The 21,850-nt window shown below is 33.1% G+C and overlaps 4 protein-coding genes, 1 long non-coding RNA gene and 1 other non-coding gene across 14 annotated transcripts; 5 read left to right on the top strand and 1 right to left on the bottom strand.

Moving 5' to 3' along the window:
* The first annotated feature begins 856 nt into the window (after positions 1-856).
* Positions 857-4,016, top strand: LOC101214091 (protein ASPARTIC PROTEASE IN GUARD CELL 2). The gene is made up of 3 exons (XM_004147055.3): positions 857-1,514; positions 1,613-1,932; positions 3,076-4,016. The coding sequence occupies exons 1-3, from the start codon at positions 1,112-1,114 to the stop codon at positions 3,799-3,801; spliced, it is 1,449 nt and encodes a 482-aa protein (XP_004147103.1). The 5' UTR covers positions 857-1,111; the 3' UTR covers positions 3,802-4,016.
* A 153-nt stretch (positions 4,017-4,169) lies between these two features.
* Positions 4,170-9,619, bottom strand: LOC101214335 (calumenin-B). Of its 3 annotated transcripts, XR_969597.2 has the most exons (8): positions 8,961-9,618; positions 7,993-8,095; positions 7,791-7,856; positions 7,417-7,587; positions 7,234-7,330; positions 6,836-6,970; positions 6,637-6,735; positions 4,170-6,064 (listed from the first exon to the last, which is right to left on the bottom strand). XR_969597.2 is itself a non-coding variant. In XM_011657202.2 (7 exons), the coding sequence occupies exons 1-6, from the start codon at positions 9,472-9,474 to the stop codon at positions 6,845-6,847; spliced, it is 1,077 nt and encodes a 358-aa protein (XP_011655504.1). In that variant the 5' UTR covers positions 9,475-9,618; the 3' UTR covers positions 6,163-6,735; positions 6,836-6,844. The 3 variants fall into 3 exon arrangements, 2 of the variants coding, with proteins under 2 accessions (XP_011655504.1, XP_031741815.1); XM_011657202.2 differs by lacking the exon at positions 4,170-6,064 and having other exon boundaries at positions 6,163-6,735; XM_031885955.1 differs by lacking the exons at positions 4,170-6,064; positions 6,637-6,735 and having other exon boundaries at positions 6,834-6,970; positions 8,961-9,619.
* A 1,028-nt stretch (positions 9,620-10,647) lies between these two features.
* Positions 10,648-15,895, top strand: LOC101214574 (transcription factor SRM1). 5 transcript variants are annotated; one of them, XM_011657200.2, is made up of 4 exons: positions 10,648-10,913; positions 12,171-12,264; positions 12,350-12,806; positions 15,067-15,895. In XM_011657200.2, exons 3-4 carry the CDS (start codon positions 12,421-12,423, stop codon positions 15,539-15,541), a joined length of 861 nt encoding a protein of 286 aa, XP_011655502.1. In that variant the 5' UTR covers positions 10,648-10,913; positions 12,171-12,264; positions 12,350-12,420; the 3' UTR covers positions 15,542-15,895. The 5 variants fall into 5 exon arrangements, with proteins under 5 accessions (XP_011655502.1, XP_031741877.1, XP_004147105.1 ...); XM_031886017.1 differs by lacking the exon at positions 10,648-10,913 and adding an exon at positions 11,013-11,200; XM_004147057.3 differs by lacking the exon at positions 10,648-10,913 and adding an exon at positions 11,013-11,770.
* LOC116403973 lies at positions 12,813-14,820 on the top strand. The gene is made up of 2 exons (XR_004216888.1): positions 12,813-14,285; positions 14,407-14,820. It is a non-coding gene; the product is annotated as an uncharacterized LOC116403973 (long non-coding RNA).
* On the top strand, positions 13,927-14,054 carry LOC116404209. The gene has a single exon (XR_004217145.1). It is a non-coding gene; the product is annotated as a U6atac minor spliceosomal RNA (small nuclear RNA).
* A 2,401-nt stretch (positions 15,896-18,296) lies between the features above and the next one.
* LOC105435547 (putative GEM-like protein 8) lies at positions 18,297-19,536 on the top strand. 3 transcript variants are annotated; one of them, XR_004216404.1, is made up of 5 exons: positions 18,297-18,576; positions 18,668-18,751; positions 18,838-18,914; positions 19,055-19,112; positions 19,226-19,284. XR_004216404.1 is itself a non-coding variant. In XM_011657195.2 (4 exons), exons 1-4 carry the CDS (start codon positions 18,438-18,440, stop codon positions 19,382-19,384), a joined length of 657 nt encoding a protein of 218 aa, XP_011655497.2. In that variant the 5' UTR covers positions 18,327-18,437; the 3' UTR covers positions 19,385-19,536. The 3 variants fall into 3 exon arrangements, 1 of the variants encoding a protein (XP_011655497.2); XR_004216403.1 differs by having other exon boundaries at positions 18,311-18,576; positions 18,838-18,971; positions 19,226-19,302; XM_011657195.2 differs by having other exon boundaries at positions 18,327-18,576; positions 18,838-19,112; positions 19,226-19,536.
* The last annotated feature ends 2,314 nt before the right edge of the window (positions 19,537-21,850 follow it).

The following is a 21,850-nucleotide window of genomic DNA, read 5'->3' as shown; positions in this document are numbered from 1 at the left end:
TAATATTAGAGCAATATTTACAAAAGAAAAGAAATGTAAATGAATCTTAATTTGGAATAATATGATATAATCATATGATAGTCGATATTATTGTATCAATATTTAAGAGGATAGAAATTTTGAAATCTTATTAATGTTCATAAATATTTATAAATTAATAAACATATAATATAATATTTATTAATCTATTTTAAATATGTATTATTTATATTTAAACGATCTTGCTTATAATTTTCTTTATGATATATAATAGAAATATTGATTCATTCAGTTAAGATATGAAATTAGTGTAATTTGAATAGGGTATGATAGTTTATTTAACTCTCTAAACAAAAAGGCAAAGATTTGCACACACCCATAGATTTAGATTGAAGTGAGAAAAGGAAAATCAACTTTGTGCATAAATATCTTTTCATGAAAGGAAATATAGAAAAGGTAACACTTTATTTTTTATTTTGATATATATATGCACACATTTTATTTCAAGATAGAAGGTTTGTTGCATTTAGTGTTTATTAAACATTTCAACTCTAATATTTTTAGCTCTAATGGTAAGTTAACATGACACGTCTTTCATTCGTCATTTGCTACCTTCATTTTGATTTTTTTTTATATTTGAATGGAAGAAAAATTCTCTTGTGTAAATTAAAATATCAAGTTTAAAACATTCAAACGTAACAAAAAATAATGACAGTTAGAAGCAGGTCCTAAAAAACAAATAGACAACAATCATATCTTGAAATGGAATTAATATATACAAATACAATACAACACACACCAAAACCCACTCCCTCACTCTTTCTCTTTCTTTTCAATGCAAAGACAAATAAAAGCAAATAATTGAACAAACACAAGACAATTCCTACTCAAATATTTCTCTATAAACTCCAAAACATTATTTCACAAAAAAAATACAAAGGACCCTACAATTATATATTTACATCTCTCTTTCTCTCTTTTTGATCTTTTTCAAAATTTACATCTTCAAATGTAAAACCCAAATAAATTCTCTTATTAATTACTTCCATCTTGTCCCTCAAATATAGAACCCAAATCCTCAACTTTCAAAAGGTCCCATTCTGATTTTCTAAACCCCAAAAAATTTTAAACCATGTTCTTTAAACAACTCTTCTCTTCTCTTCTCTTCCTTCTTGTTGTCATCGTCGGCGCCGCGGCTGCCGCTCGTCTGTCTTCTTCAACAAAGTTTCAATACCTTAATGTTAAAGCTACCAAGTTGGACTTCAATGACGGTCAAATTCTACACGCTCTTAATTTCTCCGACGGTCACCGGCAAGTTTCCGGTTATAAATCCGACAATAATACATTTAAACTCAACCTTCTCCATAGGGATAAACTGTCCCATGTCCATGGTCACCGTCGTGGGTTCAACGACCGCATGAAAAGAGACGCCATAAGAGTCGCCACCCTCGTCCGCCGCCTGTCCCACGGCGCCCCCGCCGCCGTGAAAGATAGCCGTTACAAGGTGGCTAATTTTGCCACGGATGTCATTTCAGGCAAGGAAAATTATTTTTAAAAAACACCCTTTAAAATCCAATGTGTTTATTATCTTCTTGAAATGTTTTATATATGATTAAATTGGATTTGGAAATAGGAATGGAAGCGGGGAGTGGAGAATACTTTGTTCGGATCGGAGTTGGAAGCCCGCCGAGGAATCAATATATGGTGATTGATTCCGGCAGTGATATTGTGTGGGTTCAATGTAAACCTTGTAGCCGATGCTACCAACAATCCGACCCGGTTTTCGATCCGGCTGACTCCTCCTCCTTCGCCGGCGTCTCTTGTGGCTCCGACGTTTGCGACCGCCTTGAGAACACCGGATGTAACGCCGGACGATGTCGGTATGAAGTGTCTTATGGGGACGGGTCTTACACTAAAGGCACTCTCGCTCTCGAAACTCTCACCGTCGGCCAAGTAAGCAATTTAACTCAAAAACTTAGCTTAAAACTTAAATATTAGAGCATTAAGTTAATTAATGTGGTAGTTTAAGCATATTGATATTAATAATAATGTCTCACAAGTTTGGTATATGATAGAGTGTTTAGAGCATGTAGGTTGTGATATAGTGTATGATTATGTAAGTTAATTATTATAATTAGAACTCTAACTATAAAGTAACAGTCACACACCTCTTTGATTTTTAAAGGTGATAGATATTTAAGTTTGTAAGTGAAGAAATAAGTATATTCATTAATTTTGTGTGGAAGAGATGAGTAGAAACTTTAAAAAAGAAATAGTATGTGTGTTATGCACTTCAAATTAAGGAAGGAGTATTTAAAATATTTTTTGTAAAGTTAGAAACCTTTAAAATGCTTTTTTCCTTTTTTAAAAAAGGAAAATTAAAGGTCTAATTTAATCTTTTTATTCTTTTTCTAAAAAATTTTTCATGTGACGCAATCATCCAACCACTACAAAGAAGGAAAAAATGATACATAAAGTTTTCACGTGAAGAAGTTCAAATTTAAGTTTGTGTTTAAAGATCATTTAAGTAAATAATTTTGTTTTTAAAAAATAAATTAACTTTAAATTTTGTCTATAAATTCTAATCTATTAATTTTGTAATTGATAGATATATTTTGGGTAAGTCACTGATTTTTCATTAGATTTTTGTGTTTAATATATCAATAAATCTATAATATATTTGAATTTTCTTTCAAACTAGTTCTATATGAAAATAGAAAATAAGATTTATGGTTTCAAAGTTGTATGAACTTTGCAATTTAATTTTTAATAGATATGAGTTTTAGAAAATGTAAATTATCTATTGGATACAAATGCGAAAATTGAAGGTAATGGTAATATTTAGTTTTTAAAAATTAAGCTTTAGAATATTTCTTCAAATTTTGAAAACTTAAAATGCATTTTTTAAAGTAGAATTTGGCTAACTATTTTACTAGAATTTAGACTCAAGTCGAATTGAACACTAACTAAATCGTCTTAATCGGCTAGAGGACAATCTTATTGGAAAATTGGTTTCGAGTAATCGATGCTCAGCTCAAAGTGAGTTAAGTTTAAAAAGTTTAATCCTTAATTTTTGGTATTTTTTAATCTGATTAGGTGATGATTCGTGATGTGGCAATTGGGTGTGGTCATACAAACCAAGGAATGTTCATAGGTGCCGCGGGTTTACTCGGACTCGGTGGAGGGTCAATGTCCTTCATCGGCCAACTAGGTGGTCAAACCGGGGGAGCATTCAGCTATTGTTTAGTGAGCCGAGGCACTGGCTCAACCGGAGCGTTAGAATTCGGCCGTGGAGCATTGCCAGTTGGCGCCACATGGATCTCCCTAATTCGAAACCCACGCGCTCCAAGCTTCTACTACATCGGACTCGCCGGGATCGGTGTTGGCGGTGTTCGAGTTTCAGTACCAGAAGAAACGTTTCAACTCACTGAGTACGGTACCAACGGTGTTGTAATGGACACTGGTACCGCCGTGACACGTTTTCCGACTGCGGCCTACGTAGCGTTCCGTGATTCGTTCACAGCCCAAACCAGCAACCTCCCACGAGCGCCTGGCGTTTCGATCTTCGACACGTGTTACGATCTCAACGGGTTTGAGTCAGTGCGAGTGCCCACGGTGTCGTTTTACTTCTCCGATGGACCGGTTCTGACATTGCCAGCGAGGAACTTTTTGATTCCAGTAGACGGCGGCGGAACGTTTTGCTTGGCGTTTGCTCCGTCGCCGTCAGGGCTTTCTATAATCGGAAACATCCAGCAAGAAGGAATTCAAATTTCATTCGATGGGGCTAATGGGTTCGTTGGATTTGGCCCAAATATTTGCTAAATCTGCAAATTATATAATTAAGGAATTTGGAATATAGTTTTTGTTAATCACATTATTAATTTTTGTTTTAAAGCTAATAGATAGATCACATGTAAATTATTTACTTCCCATTTAGTACAGCTATATAGTTTCTATGAGTGTACTATTTTTCTTATTTCCAAATGTAATAAAATCTATTCTACTTCCAATCTATAAAGTCTTATGTTTTCATTTTATATACTAACCAACTTGGTTTCATTAAACACGATTTACATTTATATTTATATATGGTTGTCTTTGATAGAATTACCAATTTATACTAAAGAGCACTTAATCACTAAATAAACACAAGTCAATAAGTAAGCTTAGCTTATAATTAGTAGTAAAGATGAGTTAAGTATGTAAAATTTATTTTTTGAAGGTAGTATTTCGAGTGGTTTACTCTTTATGATCAAATGAATTACAATTCTCTAAATTGAGATTTATGATGGTAGGTGAATAACATATTGATTTTTCGTAAAAGAGAATATATAGGGGTTTTATAATAGTGTGATTGTATGTGTGATGACTGATGAGTTATGGTACATATGTTTGGTAGGTAGTGTCACAAGAGCAACAGTGGCCCATTTAAATGATTGACTTTATATTGAAGCACTATTATAGGACTTTGGACATGTGAAGGTATCACGAGGGCTTAAATTCCTCTCTTTTGCTTCACTATTTATGTTAACTACATCACAACAAAACACTATATATATATATATATATATATATACACACACACATACCACAAATGTTTTAAGATATATATCTTTTCCATTCACATTCAAATTCTTGTCAAGATTAAAATTTCATGTTGTAAATTTATGTACTTTTTATGCGATTTATTAATTATTACTAACAAATCATACCTTGTAATTCACACGTTAAGAGATAGGTGATTACTTGTTCGTATATATTACTTCAATATGATAATGTGTCCATCTTGAGGTAAAATTATATTGGTTATTTTCTTTGTTGGACTATCTTTTGGTTAATTATTTGTGTCGTTGTTCGATTAATTTTGATGGGTAGTTTAGCTAGTTGTTTTTGTTACGTTCCACGGTTATAAATGCCAAGTATGGAGGAAACCAAACTTCACATTTGTTAGGAGATAGAGATTCACTTCCGCGTAAGTCCAAAAGCAAAGCTACGTAAAGACTTATATCTAAAATGGGCAATATCATATTATACTGAAGATCTAAGCCAAAGATCTAGTATATGGATTCTCAAGATGCTCAAAGTGAAAAGATAAGAAAGGGTCGTGAAATCAATGAGGTTCAATATCTGTTAGGGTGATCCACACTTATTGATTTATGCTTTGGTGGACTTACATGTGGATCACATCCTTATCCATCCCTGACCCTAGTGGTTCACCTCATCTGATCGACTTACATGAGTTACTTCATCTACCTTAGCCAACTCACATGGAGTGGGCCTTCTTTGGGTCACTTTCCATGGATGGGGTCATACAACTTAGGTTAGACTTTTTCCAACTCTTGTACGTGACATTTATCTTCACTATCAGCTTTCTACTCGTATCAAAATCTGTGTTTGGCATCATGGCCAACCATTGTTCCTTGTATCACATATGTATAATTCAACCGCTCTATAGATAGATCTTCTATAATCCTATTTTTCTAAATTTGTTTTAATGCCTATAATTAGAGAAGCAAATAAAGAGGGTGTGAGAAACAAAGAGGAATGGAAACAATAGACAGGAGAATTTTAGGTTTTGTCATTTTGTAAAATGTATTAGTCCAAAAGGACAGACAATGTCTGAGAAGGGTTTTGGGTGCTGTGTTGTATTTATTAACTTTATATGAGTTTCTTTTTTGATCCTTTTGACTTTGTGTGTATGTGTGATGATTTCAAAAGCTTCCAAATTCATGAGATGCACATTCAAATTCTCAAATGATGTGCCCTCATCTTGAAAGAAAGGCACTTTTTCATACTCCTACTTTTCATCTTTCTATCATAGAAATTAACCGCAAGGAAAATTTTGAAGGTCTCCATCCATAGAGAACGTGAATGAGAATATTCTCTTTGGTAACTTTAGGTATTTCGAATTTCAGGGTGTGACTCTAAAGGTGTAGTTGTCGTTTGTAGTGTTGAACTGTGTAAATGATATTGACTAAGAAGGAAGAGATGCTTACTTTGGTCAAGTTAGTGGCATAAGATGGTGTAGACGAGTCTCAATCCTATTATTGAGAGGATAATTTTTCTGATTAGTTGAACTCGTTGCCTGAGAAATGATATGGTTTCAAATGTAACTTTTATAAACAAGTTCGTGAGTTATTGATAGCGCATTTGTTAGAGCTCAAATAAGAAGTGGAGGGAAAAGAATAAATAATTTAGAAGCAATTACTTCAATAAAATCAAAATATCTACAATCTATTCCCAAATGAATGGGGAAAAGAAACTAAAATTAAAAAAAAAAAAGGACAAATGCCTTTCCAACACATGAAGATGGACTCTAACCTAAGAGGAACAAAGCTAGACCTTGTTTGATAGTCATTTGGTTTTTAGTTTATAGGTTTTGAAAATTAAGCTTATAAACACCACAAATCTCACTACCTCTAAATTATGTTTTATTTAAAAAAAATCAAAGTTAAGAAAACAAAAGGATGTCTTTTTAAAAACTTGTTTGCATGCAACTGTTTTAATCAAGAAAAATATAAACTATGGACGGATTGAAGGAATAGACTTAATTTTCAAAAACCAAATGATTATCAAACCTGACTCAAGAAATTAAAACCGACACTATGCTAGGGCCAGAATAAAACTAATTAAGCTACAAACAAGAAAGCAAATCACCTCTAACTAATATTTTGTGAAGATCAATCTCTTGATAATTCTCAAGCTTTCTCAACGTCGTTTTCTTTTCTCCCATAATCTTTTTTTTCTTTAAATAACCTGCAAGCAAAGAAAGAAATTGTGAATAGTGAATTAAGAAAAAGATATCAAGAGGATGAAAGAAATATAGATTACAAGTAAATGTCGTAGTTGTTCTTACTGTATCCATCTAACGAAATTCATCGTGGTATGGATAATAATCCATCTCGTCTTCAGTAAAAACAGAGCTATAGAACACAGATGGGTTCTCGATCATATCGTTCAAGGTTAGGAGTCCATCATCATCACTATCTGCCTGCAATTCATGACATCAATTATCTGTTTAAGGCCCTCAAAACTATGGAAATCATTCATCGTGTGATCCTGAGAATCTAGAACATGAAGATTAATACTTCCTATAACAAGTTCACAGTAATCCCGCAGAATACTTTCTTATTACCAGAAATATAGAACATTTTTTCGGTTCAAAACTTTGTGAATTGTTTAACCCCTTTGGGTTGTAAGACATTTACGATGCAACAATAAAAGCGGAAACCATGTTTTATCATCCAAAAGTACCTGAGAGATGATGTATTCTGCTTGTTGTTTTGCATAATAAGCCTCCGATGGATGGATTTTTCCAATTATAGGCAACATTTCAGTTGTTGAAAGGTACCTGTAAGGGGGAAGAACAATATAATGTTTAGAGAGTGAATTATTTACAACAGAAAGACATATATGGGAATAATGTTTTACTTTTACCCATCAGAGTCTTTGTCGAGCTCCAAGAACATCTTTTTTGCCAGTGCCTCCGGTTCTTCGTCCTCCCAATTTGATGAATTGTAGTCTTCATCCACTCTTCTTACTAAGTCTAAAACTTTAGGGAAAAACTCACTGAAATTGAGCTTTCCATCTTTGTCGTTATCTCTTTCCCTGATAGGTAACATTATAAAGTGAGTGGTCAGTAGAATGATCTTGTAAGATTATCAGTACTAACTTTAAATACAACAGAAGGTTTCAACACAAAGAAGATTGGAACAAGTGTTAGAATCTTTGTACATTTAAGTTCATGTAAAGTGCTCGTTATGTTTAACTATCTCGGTAATAAGCTCCGAAGGCTTAAGGAATCCATTTACCTTACTACATCTGCACATAACCATAGAAGCAGCTTCGTGCTCTTGCTGTCAGCAGGATGCAAGAAGCTGAAAACAAGTAGATCGTACAATGGTATAAGAATTGACAATTGAGTGATAAAAAATGACAGAACTTTTTCTTAGCATTTTCAGATGATGTGAGAGGTTGGGACAAAAGAGAGATGGTGAAACTTTTGAAGCTTACTCATTAAATTCATTTAGATCCAAAACTCCATCCCCATCTGCATCTGATGCATTGAAGTGCTCCTCATTCCACCAGCCAATATCATAGCCAAAAGAACCATTACCTGATAAACAGTTGGAAATTAAAAAGCAGAATGTGTAACATAAACAACACCGTTGGAATCTTTAAAAATCTTCTATGAGAAGAAGAAGCAATTTAAGGGTGTTTATCAAAGCAAGCCTATGTAAAACTATGGATTGCTTGTTTTAGACTATGAAAGAGTTATATTCTTAAAGTTAACATAATCGAAGTAACGAAAATTCAAGCTTATGAATCCTATCTTCATATCATATGGTAAAGTTTTAGGCTTCGTAAACTCAGAAATCAAATACAGGGTATGTACTTTCTTAATACAAAAAGTCATGAACCCACATAAAAACACAAGATAACTCATCAACCCAGAAATTCAACAAATTTTATTACACTATCTCAAAAAAGAAAAACCAAAAACCAACCATATTAAACACATAAACCACCAATGACACAAACTTAGGTTGAAGCTTTATGAGCCAAAAACTGTTTTAGGAACCTATTGGAGAATTCATAAATTATGTCATAGAACCATATACAAAAACATTAACCATATTTGTCTTAGCTAAAAAGGTAACTTCCTGCTTCAAAGACTGGTAAAGTAAAGCATTAATAAGTTAATATTACAACCTCCGCAAGGTCCAGCTTATTAAACCATATACCCTCGATAAATTCAAAGGTGTTTGTCCCCACCCACTTGCCACTACCCACTTGTATTAAACAAAAAGAAATCATAAATGCCATTGGGAAACAAACGTGTCATATCAGATAGAATAGTCTAAAGTACAAAAGATACTAAAACACAAATTCACCAAACAAGAACACATTAATCAGCAGGGGCTCTTAAAATCAAAGTGAAATCAAATTGACAAGTGATTAGAAAGAAGAGGAAGATTTACCGGCAGAAAGAACCCAACTGGGGGGTTCATACTCAGCAAAGGAAACAAACCCATCACGATTATCATCATGAGATTGGAATTCCCTTTCAGTCCGATACAAAGCTTCATTCATGGCTTGCTGCAAGTTCCAGCGAGTCAGTTCCTCCGCCGACACAAACCCATCAGAAGGATCCACATCAATTTTGGGAAAAATCCAAAACAATCTTTCGGTGACATTAAACCTGTCCTCATCGTTGATGAACTCTTCCCACTCAGGATGAGAATCATGGGCGGCGAGATTTTTGAGGGACTGCTTATGCCATTCGTCGTCCTCACGGCGGAGCTCAATGTCAGAAATGAGAGGGTCGAAGGAGATGTAGTGGTCGTGTTGGTGGCGGAGGAGGGGGGGATTGAAGGTGAAGTTGGAGCGGAGGCGGAGGCGGCGGTGACGGGGGCGGGTTGTTGGAGTTTGAGATATTAGGATTAGAAGAAGGGAAAAGATTGAAATGTAAATGAGAACTGAAAATTTCCCCATTTTTGGGAAAATGAAAAGCTTCAAGTTTGATCAATGGAGGTTATAGGATGAATCAAATGTGATTATGATTTTTATTATATTATCAGTTTGATAGTTAGAGATTAATTATGTTCTTAGAAGGGGAGCAAATCAAGCCAAGAACATTGAACAGTTGGAAGCCAAACTATATATAAGATTATAAGCAACAAAGGTTGCTAGTATAAATATCAGCAGATCTTGAGATTTTAGTTGAGATTGAAATTTTCTACGTTAACTGTTTTTATGGTTTTGATTTTTCAAGATATATATTGGTTGTTTTTTTATCAAAATATTTTAAGTTTGGATTGAAGGAAAATTATGACCAACCCAAACAAAAAATTTGGATTGATCCGGTTCGGTTTCAATGTAAAGAATTAGTGGAAAATGCCCTATAATCATTCAAATTTCAAATATAATATTTAATCCAACTCATTCGAATTAGTAGAGTTATTGGTTCTTTTTAAAACTTCAACAATCATTCATGACATATAATATTCAGAGTAAGATTTGAACTTTGGTTGATTGGGACTGACGAGCATTTGTTTACAAATATTAAACATAAATTAATTTTATTTATACATATTATATAAATGCAATCAATGGAAAATTTTATAAATAGAAATATTTCGTGAAAAGTTGTGTTTTTTTTTTCTTTTTGGTTTTGAGATCTAAGAGTGCAATATTTTCTAAATTTAAAAAATAAAGACTATGACGTCAACCAAAATTGAAAAAAAAGAAAGGTTTCAAATTTTGTATAATTTTTGCAATTTAAATCGTATAATTCTCAACAAAACGTAGAATTATAATAAACAAAATAAAATATTTTAAAATACAATTAAAAAAATGATGTGAATTAATATTACAAAATTTTGAGTATCAAATGCATTTGTTAATCAAATTTCTTCTAAATCTACTATTTCATTACATTCCTTAGTTCTCAAAATTTCAAATTCTCTATCAAAGCAGAATCTATAGTATATTATCTTATTAAAAAATCCGATATTCCTAAACAAATTCTGCAGACAAAACCCAACCATCTTCATTTTCCGCCACAATTTCTCTTAATCGTAACAATTCTCTTGCTTACAAAGTTTAAATATATATATATATATATTCAACAATACCCTCTTTTTGTAATCTTGTTTTTATGAGATTGGGAATATCAATTCAAATCATGAAAGCCAATATGAGAAGAATTTGGATTTGGCACTCTCTTATTTTCTGCTATGCAACTGCTTTACAGTTACCCATTTCCCCGCTTCCGTCACCGTTTCCATTTAGTTGGTTTACAAGCAAAGAAATCAAGAGGAACCCTTCAGATTTCAGTTCCTCTGTTCTTCTCTGTTGCTTCTTTCATGGATTTCTTGTTCATATGTTCATAAAGATTTGCAGATTCTGTGTCTTTTTGAGACCGATAAAAGGTTTGCTTGAAGTTTCTGTCTCTCTCAGTTGTCTTATTTACAGTAATTAGTTGTTGGGCATGGGACCTAAGACCCATCAGAGTCCCCCTTTTTGAAAGTTTAGTAAAACCCATCATCGTTGCTTATAATTTCTCCACCTACCTTGTAAAAATCTACTAAATCAGGGCCCCATTTTCAACCCCATCTATGTTATTTTGCATTTGAATCCCTCCCTTGCTTTATTTGAATTCGTCCTACTTTTAGAAATCAACTTGTTTCTTTTTTTTTTTTCCTTCAACTTTTTCTGGGTATGATTCTATGGCTGAGAGGAAGTAGAAAAACAAAAGTGAAAGTTTTGATTCTTACCCATTTAGGGTCTCTTTGTAATTCTGTAACTAGATTTGGCCTTTTTGTTCTTTAATTGTTTGTGGCTGTGGATTATGGTGCTGAAAGTTGTGTTGGGTTGGTAATAATTCCGCTTGGCATTTTCGTGTGTGTTTAGTGTATTGCTTTAACTATCACTATAATTGATATTTGAAAAGTAAGAAGGGAGGACTTTGAGGGTTTTGTCATCAATCAAGGGGTTGAAAAAACCAGGAGCTGTTCTCTATCATTTCTGGCTGTTCTTCATTGAAAGAGTTGTTAGTGTAGTTTTACTTGGCTCTTCTTTTAATTAGAAAATTGTAAAAGCACATGGGTTTCATTTTTTCTTTTCGTTTTGATACCTAGAATCTATGCTCTGAAGGGATGCTTTTTCATCTCAACTTTGCATCTTTTTCTCTTTCTACTTATTCCAAATCTTACCTCGCAATGAAATGTAAGCTGCTTGTAAAATGGTTTTACTATTTGAGCAGTAGAAGAAGGCAGAGCATAAGGAGGTAGTCGGGTTTTGGCTTTTGCCTGTTGTTGTCTTAGGTTCATAAAAGTTGAAATCATATTGTAGAGATTTGAGTTTTATGGTTTGGACCGTATAAGCCGTTCTTGTCAACTGGAAAGATGATAATTGGGTTTTTCTTTGCTCGTTTGTTTAGTATTGAAATCGTAGACTCTCTTCTACCCTGTAGATTTCTGGATTCATCCTTGTTTGGTATATGCTGTCCTTTTCAGATTTCATCATCAGGAGATGAAATTCTCATTTGAAATGATTCGCCCATTCAATTCTATCTTTTGCTTTCTTTTGAAAATTGATACATTTGCTCTTTTTACTATGGATTTTCAGTTTTTTTTCATGCAGGCAGTCATTCTCTGGCTAACTCTGTTCTTTTTATTCATTGATAGGTTGGCTTCACCTGAATCTAGCTTTTGAGCTATGGAGAAAATTGCTTTTGAAATCTTCACATGTTTTTTCTGAGCTCCATCATTATTATTATAGGTGAAACTGGATTCAACTGAACAGTGTTTTATTTGTCCATTTAAAGCCCTATTTCCTAAAGCATCTCTCTTGCCATGGATTTTAGATCATACAAGACCTTCATAGATTTTCCTGTTCTCTCTTGTGGGAAAATTTGGAGAATAAACACAAGGCTAGATGACAGTGGATAAAGAGAGCAAGAGCTCGATTTGGAGTCGAGAACAAGACAAGGCATTTGAGAATGCTCTAGCCACTTATCCAGAGGATGCTTCAGATCGTTGGGAGAAAATTGCGGTTGACGTACCTGGAAAAACTTTAGAAGAGGTCAAAGATCATTACGAGCTGTTGGTTGATGATGTTAACCAAATTGAATCTGGATTCATTCCTCTGCCCTCCTATAGTTTTTCTTCGGATGGGTCTCCAAGTCATGCTAGTGAAGAGGGAAGTGGAAACAAGGGAGACTACCATGGGCTGGACAATAGTGAATCTCGTTTCGGAAGTAAAGCTCCAAGATCAGATCAAGAGCGTAGAAAGGGGACTGCATGGACAGAGGATGAGCACAGGTAAACCTTTGGTCTTTGGGTCTATTTTCTTACTTCTGTTGACAAATAGATTTTCTCAAGTGTCTAAGGTGAGGTAAGTTCAACTTTTTCTTAATTAATAATAAGAATAGTCATTATTTTTCTTTTATATATATAACATGCCCAAATAGGCTGCTAATTCATCTCTCTTCATTATCTTATATGTGTTGATGTTGTCTTGAATCATGTATCACTATTTATTTTTCCCGTTTATTCCTTTCACATGATTTTTGTAAAGTTAGTCAACAATTTTGGTATTTCTGTACGAAGCTCTGAATCGTGGTGCTTTCAATATATGGATGCCAATCCAAACTGATTAATAGCTGTACTCTTAATTTCTTTGTAATCAACAAATGATAACTGTTTCCCTACTTGGATTTTGTTACAGTGCTTACTGACGTCATTATGGGAAGCCATTAAGTCTAATGTTTAGGAGGTCATTTTCTCTTTTATTACCATTAAATAGAGGGGCCATTTCTTGTATGGAACCTCTTATTATTATATTTCAGTTTCGAAGACATGAATTTCTGCTCAATTGTTTTGTTACTTTCTCTGTTCTATTAATGTCAATCCAACTACAGACTTAGTGTTTCCATATTGCTGATAAAATGCATCCAAGTTCCAACTCTCTGTTCTATTGCACTTGTTACAGTTACTGATTGTAATGGAAATGGGGCAGAGATTGGCGAAGTATGACATTTTTGTTCTTTAGTTTGAACTTCTGTTCTTTAGTTTGAACTTCTTGAGGATGAGATACGACAAGTTTGACATTTTTGAATTGGATTGGTTGTACAATTGTGTTCTTGAGTTCTGAGAATGAGATACAATAACTGGTCATGTTCGTTTTAGACACATCACAGTGGGTTTTGATATACCTTCTCAGCACTTCCATTCCTCTTGTTAGACCATCTCCTAATAATATGTTGTACTTCACAATAGTATGTTGTACTTCATAGCTACAGCTCTTAACTCTATCTCCTGATAATATGTTGTACTTCACAAGTTGCATTACTTTTTTAACCGCCAGTTTCTTCATCTTTCACTATCAAAGCGTTGTAAATATTGGACATTTTTCTTTGATTATCAACCCTTTGGTTGTCTAGTGTTCGATTAAAGGAGAGATGGTTGGCATCTCCCCTGACAGGGTCGGGAACAGCCTTCGGGCTTTCCTGTTAACACATACGGTTAAGGCTACCCACCTCTTGAAGGTGGATCTAACCCTTTGGTTGTCTCTTATGTGTGGTGATATCTTAATCGTGAGTTATAAGGGGCCTTATGTGAACACAAACTGAGACTAGTGTAAGATTATAACTGAGTTATTATACTCTTGGATGTGATATTTTAGCAACATTTGGAGTAACTCTTTAATTGACAGTTCCACTTGAGGAAGGAGGGGCTGTCGTAGTTGCTGAATCTTCTACTGTCTCATCATGATACTTCATTAGCTGTAACTACCTTTAGGTATTATTTTGCTTCATCGGAGGCCCTTTCTTTATCTTTCCTTCTTTTGTGGGAGGGGTCTTTGTGGGCTCCTTTTCATATGTCCTTCTAATCTTTTGCTTTTTTTTTCTCTCAATTAAAGTTCGGTTTATCATTTCCTATTGAGGTTGCCTTCAACTTGAAGAATGGATATGCCATATGCAATGTTTTTCTTCCAATTAGAACCTGGAGATAGTTCATGTGTGGTTTCCTGGAGTACAAGATGGCAAAGTAGTGTTGCTCAAGTAAATATCACGTGCAGAACATGTGCTTTGTTGGGATGAGAAGGTGCCTCTCCCATAGTTTGGATGTCTTTTTTTTAGATACAATACAAAGTCATTAGATAGTCTAATTGCTCAGAGTTTTGAGTCAATCACATTGAGATATAATTGTTCAGACTCCCCTGAGAAATTCTGTTGGGTTCATTCATAAATGGAATATAGTTACAGTACAGAAGTACACGACTAAAGCACTCCAAAAGCACTCCAAGCGCAACAAAAAAAAAAAAAAAAAAAAATTCTTAAGGCGGTGATTTATATGCACCCTTATATAAAGATAAAAACATTGCAGTTTCCACAAGATGTTAGGCTTATGCTTGTTCGATATCTTATCATGCGCACTAGTTTCTGTTAGGCCTATGTTTGTTTTTTCACAATTGGTATATTTGCATGGTTTATGATACAATTGTCTTACCATAAATCGCAAATCATAAGATTTATGGGATCATAACAAGGTCTTACATTTAGCATTTGTTACCAAGCAGGCTATTTCTTCTTGGTTTGGATAAATATGGAAAAGGAGATTGGCGAAGTATCTCCCGGAACTTTGTGGTGTCGAGAACACCCACTCAAGTGGCAAGCCATGCACAAAAGTATTTCATTCGTCTAAACTCGATGAACAAAGACAGAAGACGGTCAAGCATCCACGATATTACCAGCGTTGATAATGGAGATGTATCTGCACCACAAGGTCCAATTACTGGTGAAGCAAATAGTTATGGAGGAGGAGGAGGAGGATCTACCAACAAATCAACCAAACAGCCTCCTCAACCACCTATTGGATCGTTTGGTGTCGGGATATACGGTGCTCCAACTGTAGGGCAGCCAGTAGGAGGGCCCTTTGTTTCAGCAGTTGGCACTCCGATTGCGGTTAATACTCCTCCCCCAGCACATATGGCATATTCAGTTAGCTCACTGGCCACTAGACCACCAGTAAACATGAGCCCCATAACATATTAAATCTCTCAAGCATTTGGTGTTAGGTAATGTTTTTTGTTTTGGCATAACTTGTCTGAAGAGTGGTCTTATGCTATTGTTTTGGTCTCATAGAACATTTGCTGAATAATATAACAACTTATATTATGATGCTGCTTTGTTCAATTGGATGCTTTAATTCTTTAATTGAGCTCATAAGGATTACAAAATTTGTGAAGGAAATGGGAAAGAAAGCATTGACTTTCCCTTCTGTCTGTTTGTATTTACTTGTTATGATGAAGTTCAGTTGTTACTAAGAAAAGCACCTTCAGGAATGATGTAGGGGATTCTTAAATCTTTTTAGTTCAATGTTATGTTCTTCTCCAACATATTGGATTATAGTTTGATTTGATTTGATTTGATTTCTTTCAAGTTTTGCAAGGTTCATTGAACGATTAATGATAAAATTGAGAAAATGTCATTAGGAACTGTCTATTTGTAGGGCAGGGAGTCCTTAATGATTCCATCAAGATTGAATTGTGAATGCAACCAACTTGAGGAAAAAGTGGAGAGAATTTGAGAAGGTAAAGTTGGGTATATATGATCTTAAAAAAGAGGGAGGAAAAAAGGAACCAAATTCAAATAATGACTTTTTACATGTGATATGTTTCTTTATTTTTGGTTTTGCTCATATTCTTGGTGGAAAAAAAAAAGAAGAAATCGGTGGCTAACCAGCCTGCTCTGTATGTCCCCTGTGATCACACAAACAGTGAGATATTGTTTGTGGGAAGAAAGTGGAAATAACCTAAATAAATTTATTTTATGTGGTTTAGAAAAAGTTAGAATTTAGTTATAATGATTAATAATTAGACTTTAGGTTCAATGATTCGATAAAAATCTCCTAAATATCTCATATGACAAACTATATTATGAAATGTTTATCGAATCCATAAAAACTGAATTCTAACTTTATTGGAACTGAAGAAATTAAATGAAACTATGGAGGTAAACAACAAAAGAACTAAAGAAATCAACTAATCATTAAGAAAAAAATTATTAAGCAAATCAAAATATGTTTGGAGGGTGATTTTGAAGTCAAATTATCATGAAAGTGACAACTGAGTGCCACAGAATTACTATTCACATTACCCAAAAGGAAGTCTTTAATACACCCTCGTCAAATTAAAGGTTAAATTCTATTTGTAATATTGTACTTTTTCAACCAAGAGCTTTGGAAAAGACCCTGATACATGACAATCGGATCAACGAGATCAACCCATCCAAACAAAAGAAAATGGTAAACGAAGGTGAAAATTCCAGTGATGTGTAGTTGAACTTTTTGAGGATATGATGCATGACAATTTGAACCTAACATATTTGTGTGATTTGATTTGTTTATATAATATGCTGCCTTTTTTATGTCAAAAGCAACTACTCAAAATCAACACCCATTTTCCCAATGCCTTTTTTAAAATATATAATTTTTTTCTGCTGCATTTAAAAATATCCCATCATGTTTTATTCCATATTGTCTCCCCATTTTTAGTTGATATGGTGGAAGAATATAATGGCTCCAAATCAATGAAAAACAATGTGGTTATTCAAATGAGTGAATGAAAAAAATAACATTAGCATTTATTTTTCTTTTGTTGAATATTATAATTATTGACAAATAGACTTGATGGGTTTGATGTGAAACTTGCTGATAATGGGAAAGATTGCTGTTTACCATTAAGAAATTGAGTGAGTAAAAGATTAGAAGGAAAGCGCTGATCATGCATGGCTTTGCTTATGGCATTGGAGACCATTGTTTTGAAACGAAACTTTAGTGCTTCTTTTTCTAAATACTATTGAAGTTTTACTATATTACAATCATTGGATGAGAATTATTCTATCTTATACAGAGATCAGGGTCTATATTACAATTATATATAGAGATCAGGGTCTTAACTAAACATATATATAAATATTTAAATGATGATATGGAAATATGAGAACATGTGATTTGCTCGTCGATTTGACTCGTTTGCTTTCTCTTTGCTTACAAAAATATGTGTGTTGGCATCATAAAGCAAAGAAGCCACCTCAGAAAAAAGTTATAAAAAATCACACAAGATCACTCACTTTATCATGATATAGTAAAGAGAGAGAAAAAAAAAGAAGAAGCAATGGGTAACCCTACTCTTAGGATAACGTATTATATGATAGAATAATTGTCGGTCAAAAAGAAAATATGCATCAATGCATGCATGGATCATCAAAAGCTTTTCTAAAGAGTTATTTTTAAAAACAAGTTGGTATCATTCATTTTTAACTTGAACCCACCTCGTCTAATTTATTAAAGAAATATCATAGCAATGAATATTATATATATATAATTCGAGTTTAATTACATCAATTTTAGGCCATGTGAGATGACCGACATATATACATGATATTACCCGATAAGTTTTATTATAAAGTCATAAAAGCACAACTTTTTTAAAATGAGGCATGCATGAAAGGGGATTTCCAAACAAATCCCATTATATTCTTTTACTTTAGGCCATTGGCTGCTTTTGTTTTTATTTTTTTATTATGAAATGAAATGGTCACAAAAGTTGATGATTTTAGTTGGTTTTGTTAAAGCCATTTTTGAAAAAAAAAAAGGAACAAAAAGGAGAATTAAATCCTTCAATAGTAGTATAGTAAAGTTGATGGTGAGGCAGAGATGACTCATAGCTCACGAATTAAAAGCAAAAGTTAAATGTTAAGTTTATCAATCCTATCGTGATCATCTCTCTTTTAATAGATATATGTATACCAAACATCTTCTTCTTCCCTTTAAATATACCATTAACTCAATTCAATCAATCCTACCCAAATCCACATTATTCTACCTTTCTAAATCTCTAGCTATCTACATTTTCTATCTATATCTTTTATTTTGGTTCGAAAAAAAATGAAAACTACAATTCAAGAACATATGTTGGGATTTCCAATGTCATTGGCTTTGTCACGGGCTAGATATTTGAGTCATCCTTCGAATCGTCTTCATTTATCTTCTTCAGATGATGGATTTCAATCGTCAATTAAAAAATGTAAGAGTGAAGAAAAAAAAAAATATTTCATTTTGGTTGAATATATATAAAATAGTTTGCTAACTAAATTTGGTTTTTGAGTTACTTGTAGATAATGGAAAAGATTGTATCTTGGATAGGCTAAACAAAAATGGAAAGAAAACGGACAATATCATTCATGCGCTCCGAGAACATGGTAAGTCTTTTTTTTATAGATATCATCGATCTGGTACATTATGCAAAGTGTAATTAATTTTGATGATTTGAGGCTGAATTTTGCAGTGAAATTAGGAGCCAAGATATCAGAAACAGTGAAGGGAAAGTTGAGCTTAGGAGCAAGAATATTGAGAGTTGGTGGGGTAAGGAAAATCTACAAGAAATTATTTTCAATGAGCGAAGAAGAGAAGCTTTTGAAGGTTTCACAATGCTATTTATCAACAACAGCTGGTCCTTTACCTGGTCTTCTCTTCATTTCCACTCATAAAATTGCTTTTTGTAGTGATAAATCCATCAAAATCGCTTCCCCAAATGGAGATCATATCAGAATTCACTATAAAGTAAGTCTCTAATTTATATATATATATACACTAATATACCTTATCAGTTTTTAATTTGGTTAATTAAAATTTTCATTAGTACTGATGAAGGTTAATTAATGTTTGCATTACAGGTTGTGATTCCAAAGGAGAAGGTGATGAGAGTAAATGAAAGCGAGAATGTAAAGAAAACATCAGAAAGATACATACAAATAGAGACATTGGATAACTTTGAATTTTGGTTTATGGGATTTCTAAATTATCAATCAACTTTCAACTCTCTACAGTGGTAGAGAGAAGACAATTGAGTGTTTTTTTTTCATGGCTTAATGATAGCGAGAAATATGTATGTATATTTGAAGCATAAAACTGCGATCAATTCATTTGTACATATTACTATTAACTTAATCTCCAATGAAAAAATTACTCCATTTTATTTGCTCTACATCATCTTTAATGTCTCTATATTGTTCATCTCTTTTGAGTTTCCGAGTCGTACGTGGGTTTTTTATATTTTTATAAACAAATGCTGGAAAAAGTTGGGATATATGATGAGAGGGTGCTACCAGCGTCTGATTCAGTGCACCTCCAAACCCATTTATATCTTTCTGAAAAAAAATGTTGGGAAAAGATATCAATTCTGATAACATCAAACAGTTTGAATCAATAGAACCTTTGAATACACAGAAACTCACAGTTACAAACAAAGTGACACACGCACGTCATATTAACATTTAAATCGGACATCAATTTTCCAAACCTTTATAATGGCAACGTTGAGTCAGAAGTTGTTTAATGGTTCATGCCACAAACAAATTGAGTCGAAGGCGGTTAACGATCGTGCCACGGTGAAATTATTGAACATCAAATTGTGTTTACTTTGAGGTCCAATGGTAGTATATATGGAAACACTAATATATCTCAACTGTAATAGATTATTGAAATCAGAAACACTTTGGATAAAATATTCGTAACGATAAATATTTCATAACTCAACTACACAGACCAAACGCCCCTAAGAAAATTAGCTGAATGGGGATAGAAACATACCAGAATTATCACAGTAAAGTTTACATCACCAATAACAAGAGTATGAATTAGCTAAATTTAGTAAGCCAATTTAATTAAACAATATAAGAACATAAGCCCATGCCCATGGAACTTAGCCAAGTAAGTAGTTTTGATGTAAGAATATCTTGAATCAATTATCTAACGTTTCAAATTATTTAAGTACGTTATATGTATTACATGAAATTTCATTCTCTTCCGGAACGTAATTCATCACTTGTTAATTTGAGTGAACCAAATAATTAAAATATATATGATTTGAATTGTTTGTTGTTTAGATTTTCCATCTTTCTTTAAATGAATAGTTGATTTCATATCAATTGATATATACTCTTTTCCTTGAAATCAAAATAGGGTTAAAAGAAAACCATACCCTAATGTTGTAGTAAAAAGAGATATAGACATTCACGGAAAACACTATTCACCACCCAAAACTCAAGGTTGTCCACTGTCACTAATGTTATACTTAAATGAATGATGGGTTGTTATTAAAATGAAAAACACTATTCACCACCCAGAAGGTTTGGAATTAGTGGCTCATCTTCTCTATGGTGGTGCAGCCATTGAAGACAAAGAGCAGAAGCAGCAGAGAGTCATAGGAAGAAGGTATATGTTTGTGACAAAATTTGACATTAGATTCCCAAAGCACTTTTCACACAAATATATCCCTTTAGAATGTTATTTTTGATAAAAGCATGTGAGACTTGGTGATTTATTTGAGTACTCATCCATATGTAATCTTTTGTATCTGTCTTTTTTCTTTTTCCCTCATTTCTTAAGAAAATTAACTTTGCTGACATTACATAAAGTAATAAAGCGTTATTTTGCCAACTCTAAAGTTATTGCATGTGATGCATTATATCATATATATATATATATATACATAGTTTAATTTAATTTAATTTTCCTTATGATGCAAGGAAGAAAAAGGAATGAATGAATTTATGATCAGTGCTGTGACATATAACTTGATAATTTTGATTGGATTAGATAAGGCAAGTCCATTATATATTTTAATTTGTTCAGAAAGCTATGGTTTGATATCATTATTCGAAGAAACTTTTACTTTACTGTGTGGATTGATCAATATAATAATTACATCTTTCTCCTCAAATTACTTCCGATTCTTAAGTTGTTTATAGTCTAACAATAAACAAAATTCCTCTTTTACTTTCGAAACAAGTACGGAGAAAACTACACTTTGTTTTTTTTATATATGAAAACAGTGACGAATCTAAAAATTTTATATACGAGACGAGACACTATATAATAAAACACTAAAAGAATTCTTTTTAGTAGTAATTAAAGTGGAGAACTTACATTTTTGTTTAAATCTTTTAGTTTTAGTTTTTTTTAACTTACATTTTAGAATGTGAGTTGTATCTACATGTATCACCAAGATAAGACAACTTAGATCTTATATCCATATGCTAGATCCTTTGGGTTATAGCTTGAACACAAATCTACACGTTTGTATATGTTCGTCTATTAATTACATGCATGCAATAATCTATAGATATGTATGTAGAAAGTTTTTCATATATTCTAAACGGTATGATATTGTGTCCAAAACAACTCTAAATTCTAAATTCGAGCTAGGCTCCTGTCTGCCCAAACATATATACCCTTTAAATTTTATTAAAGTTACAAAATCAAAACTTTTTGAAATGGGCTGCATGAAGAGGGATTTC

This window comes from Cucumis sativus, chromosome 5, assembly GCF_000004075.3.
Source record: "Cucumis sativus cultivar 9930 chromosome 5, Cucumber_9930_V3, whole genome shotgun sequence".
NCBI classification, from domain to species: domain Eukaryota; kingdom Viridiplantae; phylum Streptophyta; class Magnoliopsida; order Cucurbitales; family Cucurbitaceae; genus Cucumis; species Cucumis sativus.
The sequence above is the reverse complement of the archived record's forward strand: the minus strand, read 5'-3'. Positions and strand labels throughout refer to the sequence as shown.

Bases quoted from the DNA above. Each gene is read 5' to 3' on its own strand.
- LOC105435547 (XM_011657195.2), top strand. From the start codon at position 18,438: ATGAAAACTACAATTCAAGAACATATGTTGGGATTTCCAATGTCATTG. The intron at 18,577-18,667 runs GTAAGAGTGAAG...AGTTACTTGTAG, and splicing joins TCAATCGTCAATTAAAAAAT to ATAATGGAAAAGATTGTATC. The intron at 19,113-19,225 runs GTAAGTCTCTAA...TTTGCATTACAG, and splicing joins ATATCAGAATTCACTATAAA to GTTGTGATTCCAAAGGAGAA.
- LOC101214091 (XM_004147055.3), top strand. From the start codon at position 1,112: ATGTTCTTTAAACAACTCTTCTCTTCTCTTCTCTTCCTTCTTGTTGTC. The intron at 1,515-1,612 runs GCAAGGAAAATT...ATTTGGAAATAG, and splicing joins TGCCACGGATGTCATTTCAG to GAATGGAAGCGGGGAGTGGA. The intron at 1,933-3,075 runs GTAAGCAATTTA...TAATCTGATTAG, and splicing joins AAACTCTCACCGTCGGCCAA to GTGATGATTCGTGATGTGGC.
- LOC101214335 (XM_031885955.1), bottom strand. From the start codon at position 9,474: ATGGGGAAATTTTCAGTTCTCATTTACATTTCAATCTTTTCCCTTCTT. The intron at 8,096-8,960 runs GTAAATCTTCCT...ACTGTTTATCAG, and splicing joins CAGTTGGGTTCTTTCTGCCG to GTAATGGTTCTTTTGGCTAT. The intron at 7,588-7,790 runs GTAAATGGATTC...GTTACCTATCAG, and splicing joins TTATGTGCAGATGTAGTAAG to GGAAAGAGATAACGACAAAG.
- LOC101214574 (XM_011657200.2), top strand. From the start codon at position 12,421: ATGACAGTGGATAAAGAGAGCAAGAGCTCGATTTGGAGTCGAGAACAA. The intron at 12,807-15,066 runs GTAAACCTTTGG...GTTACCAAGCAG, and splicing joins TGGACAGAGGATGAGCACAG to GCTATTTCTTCTTGGTTTGG.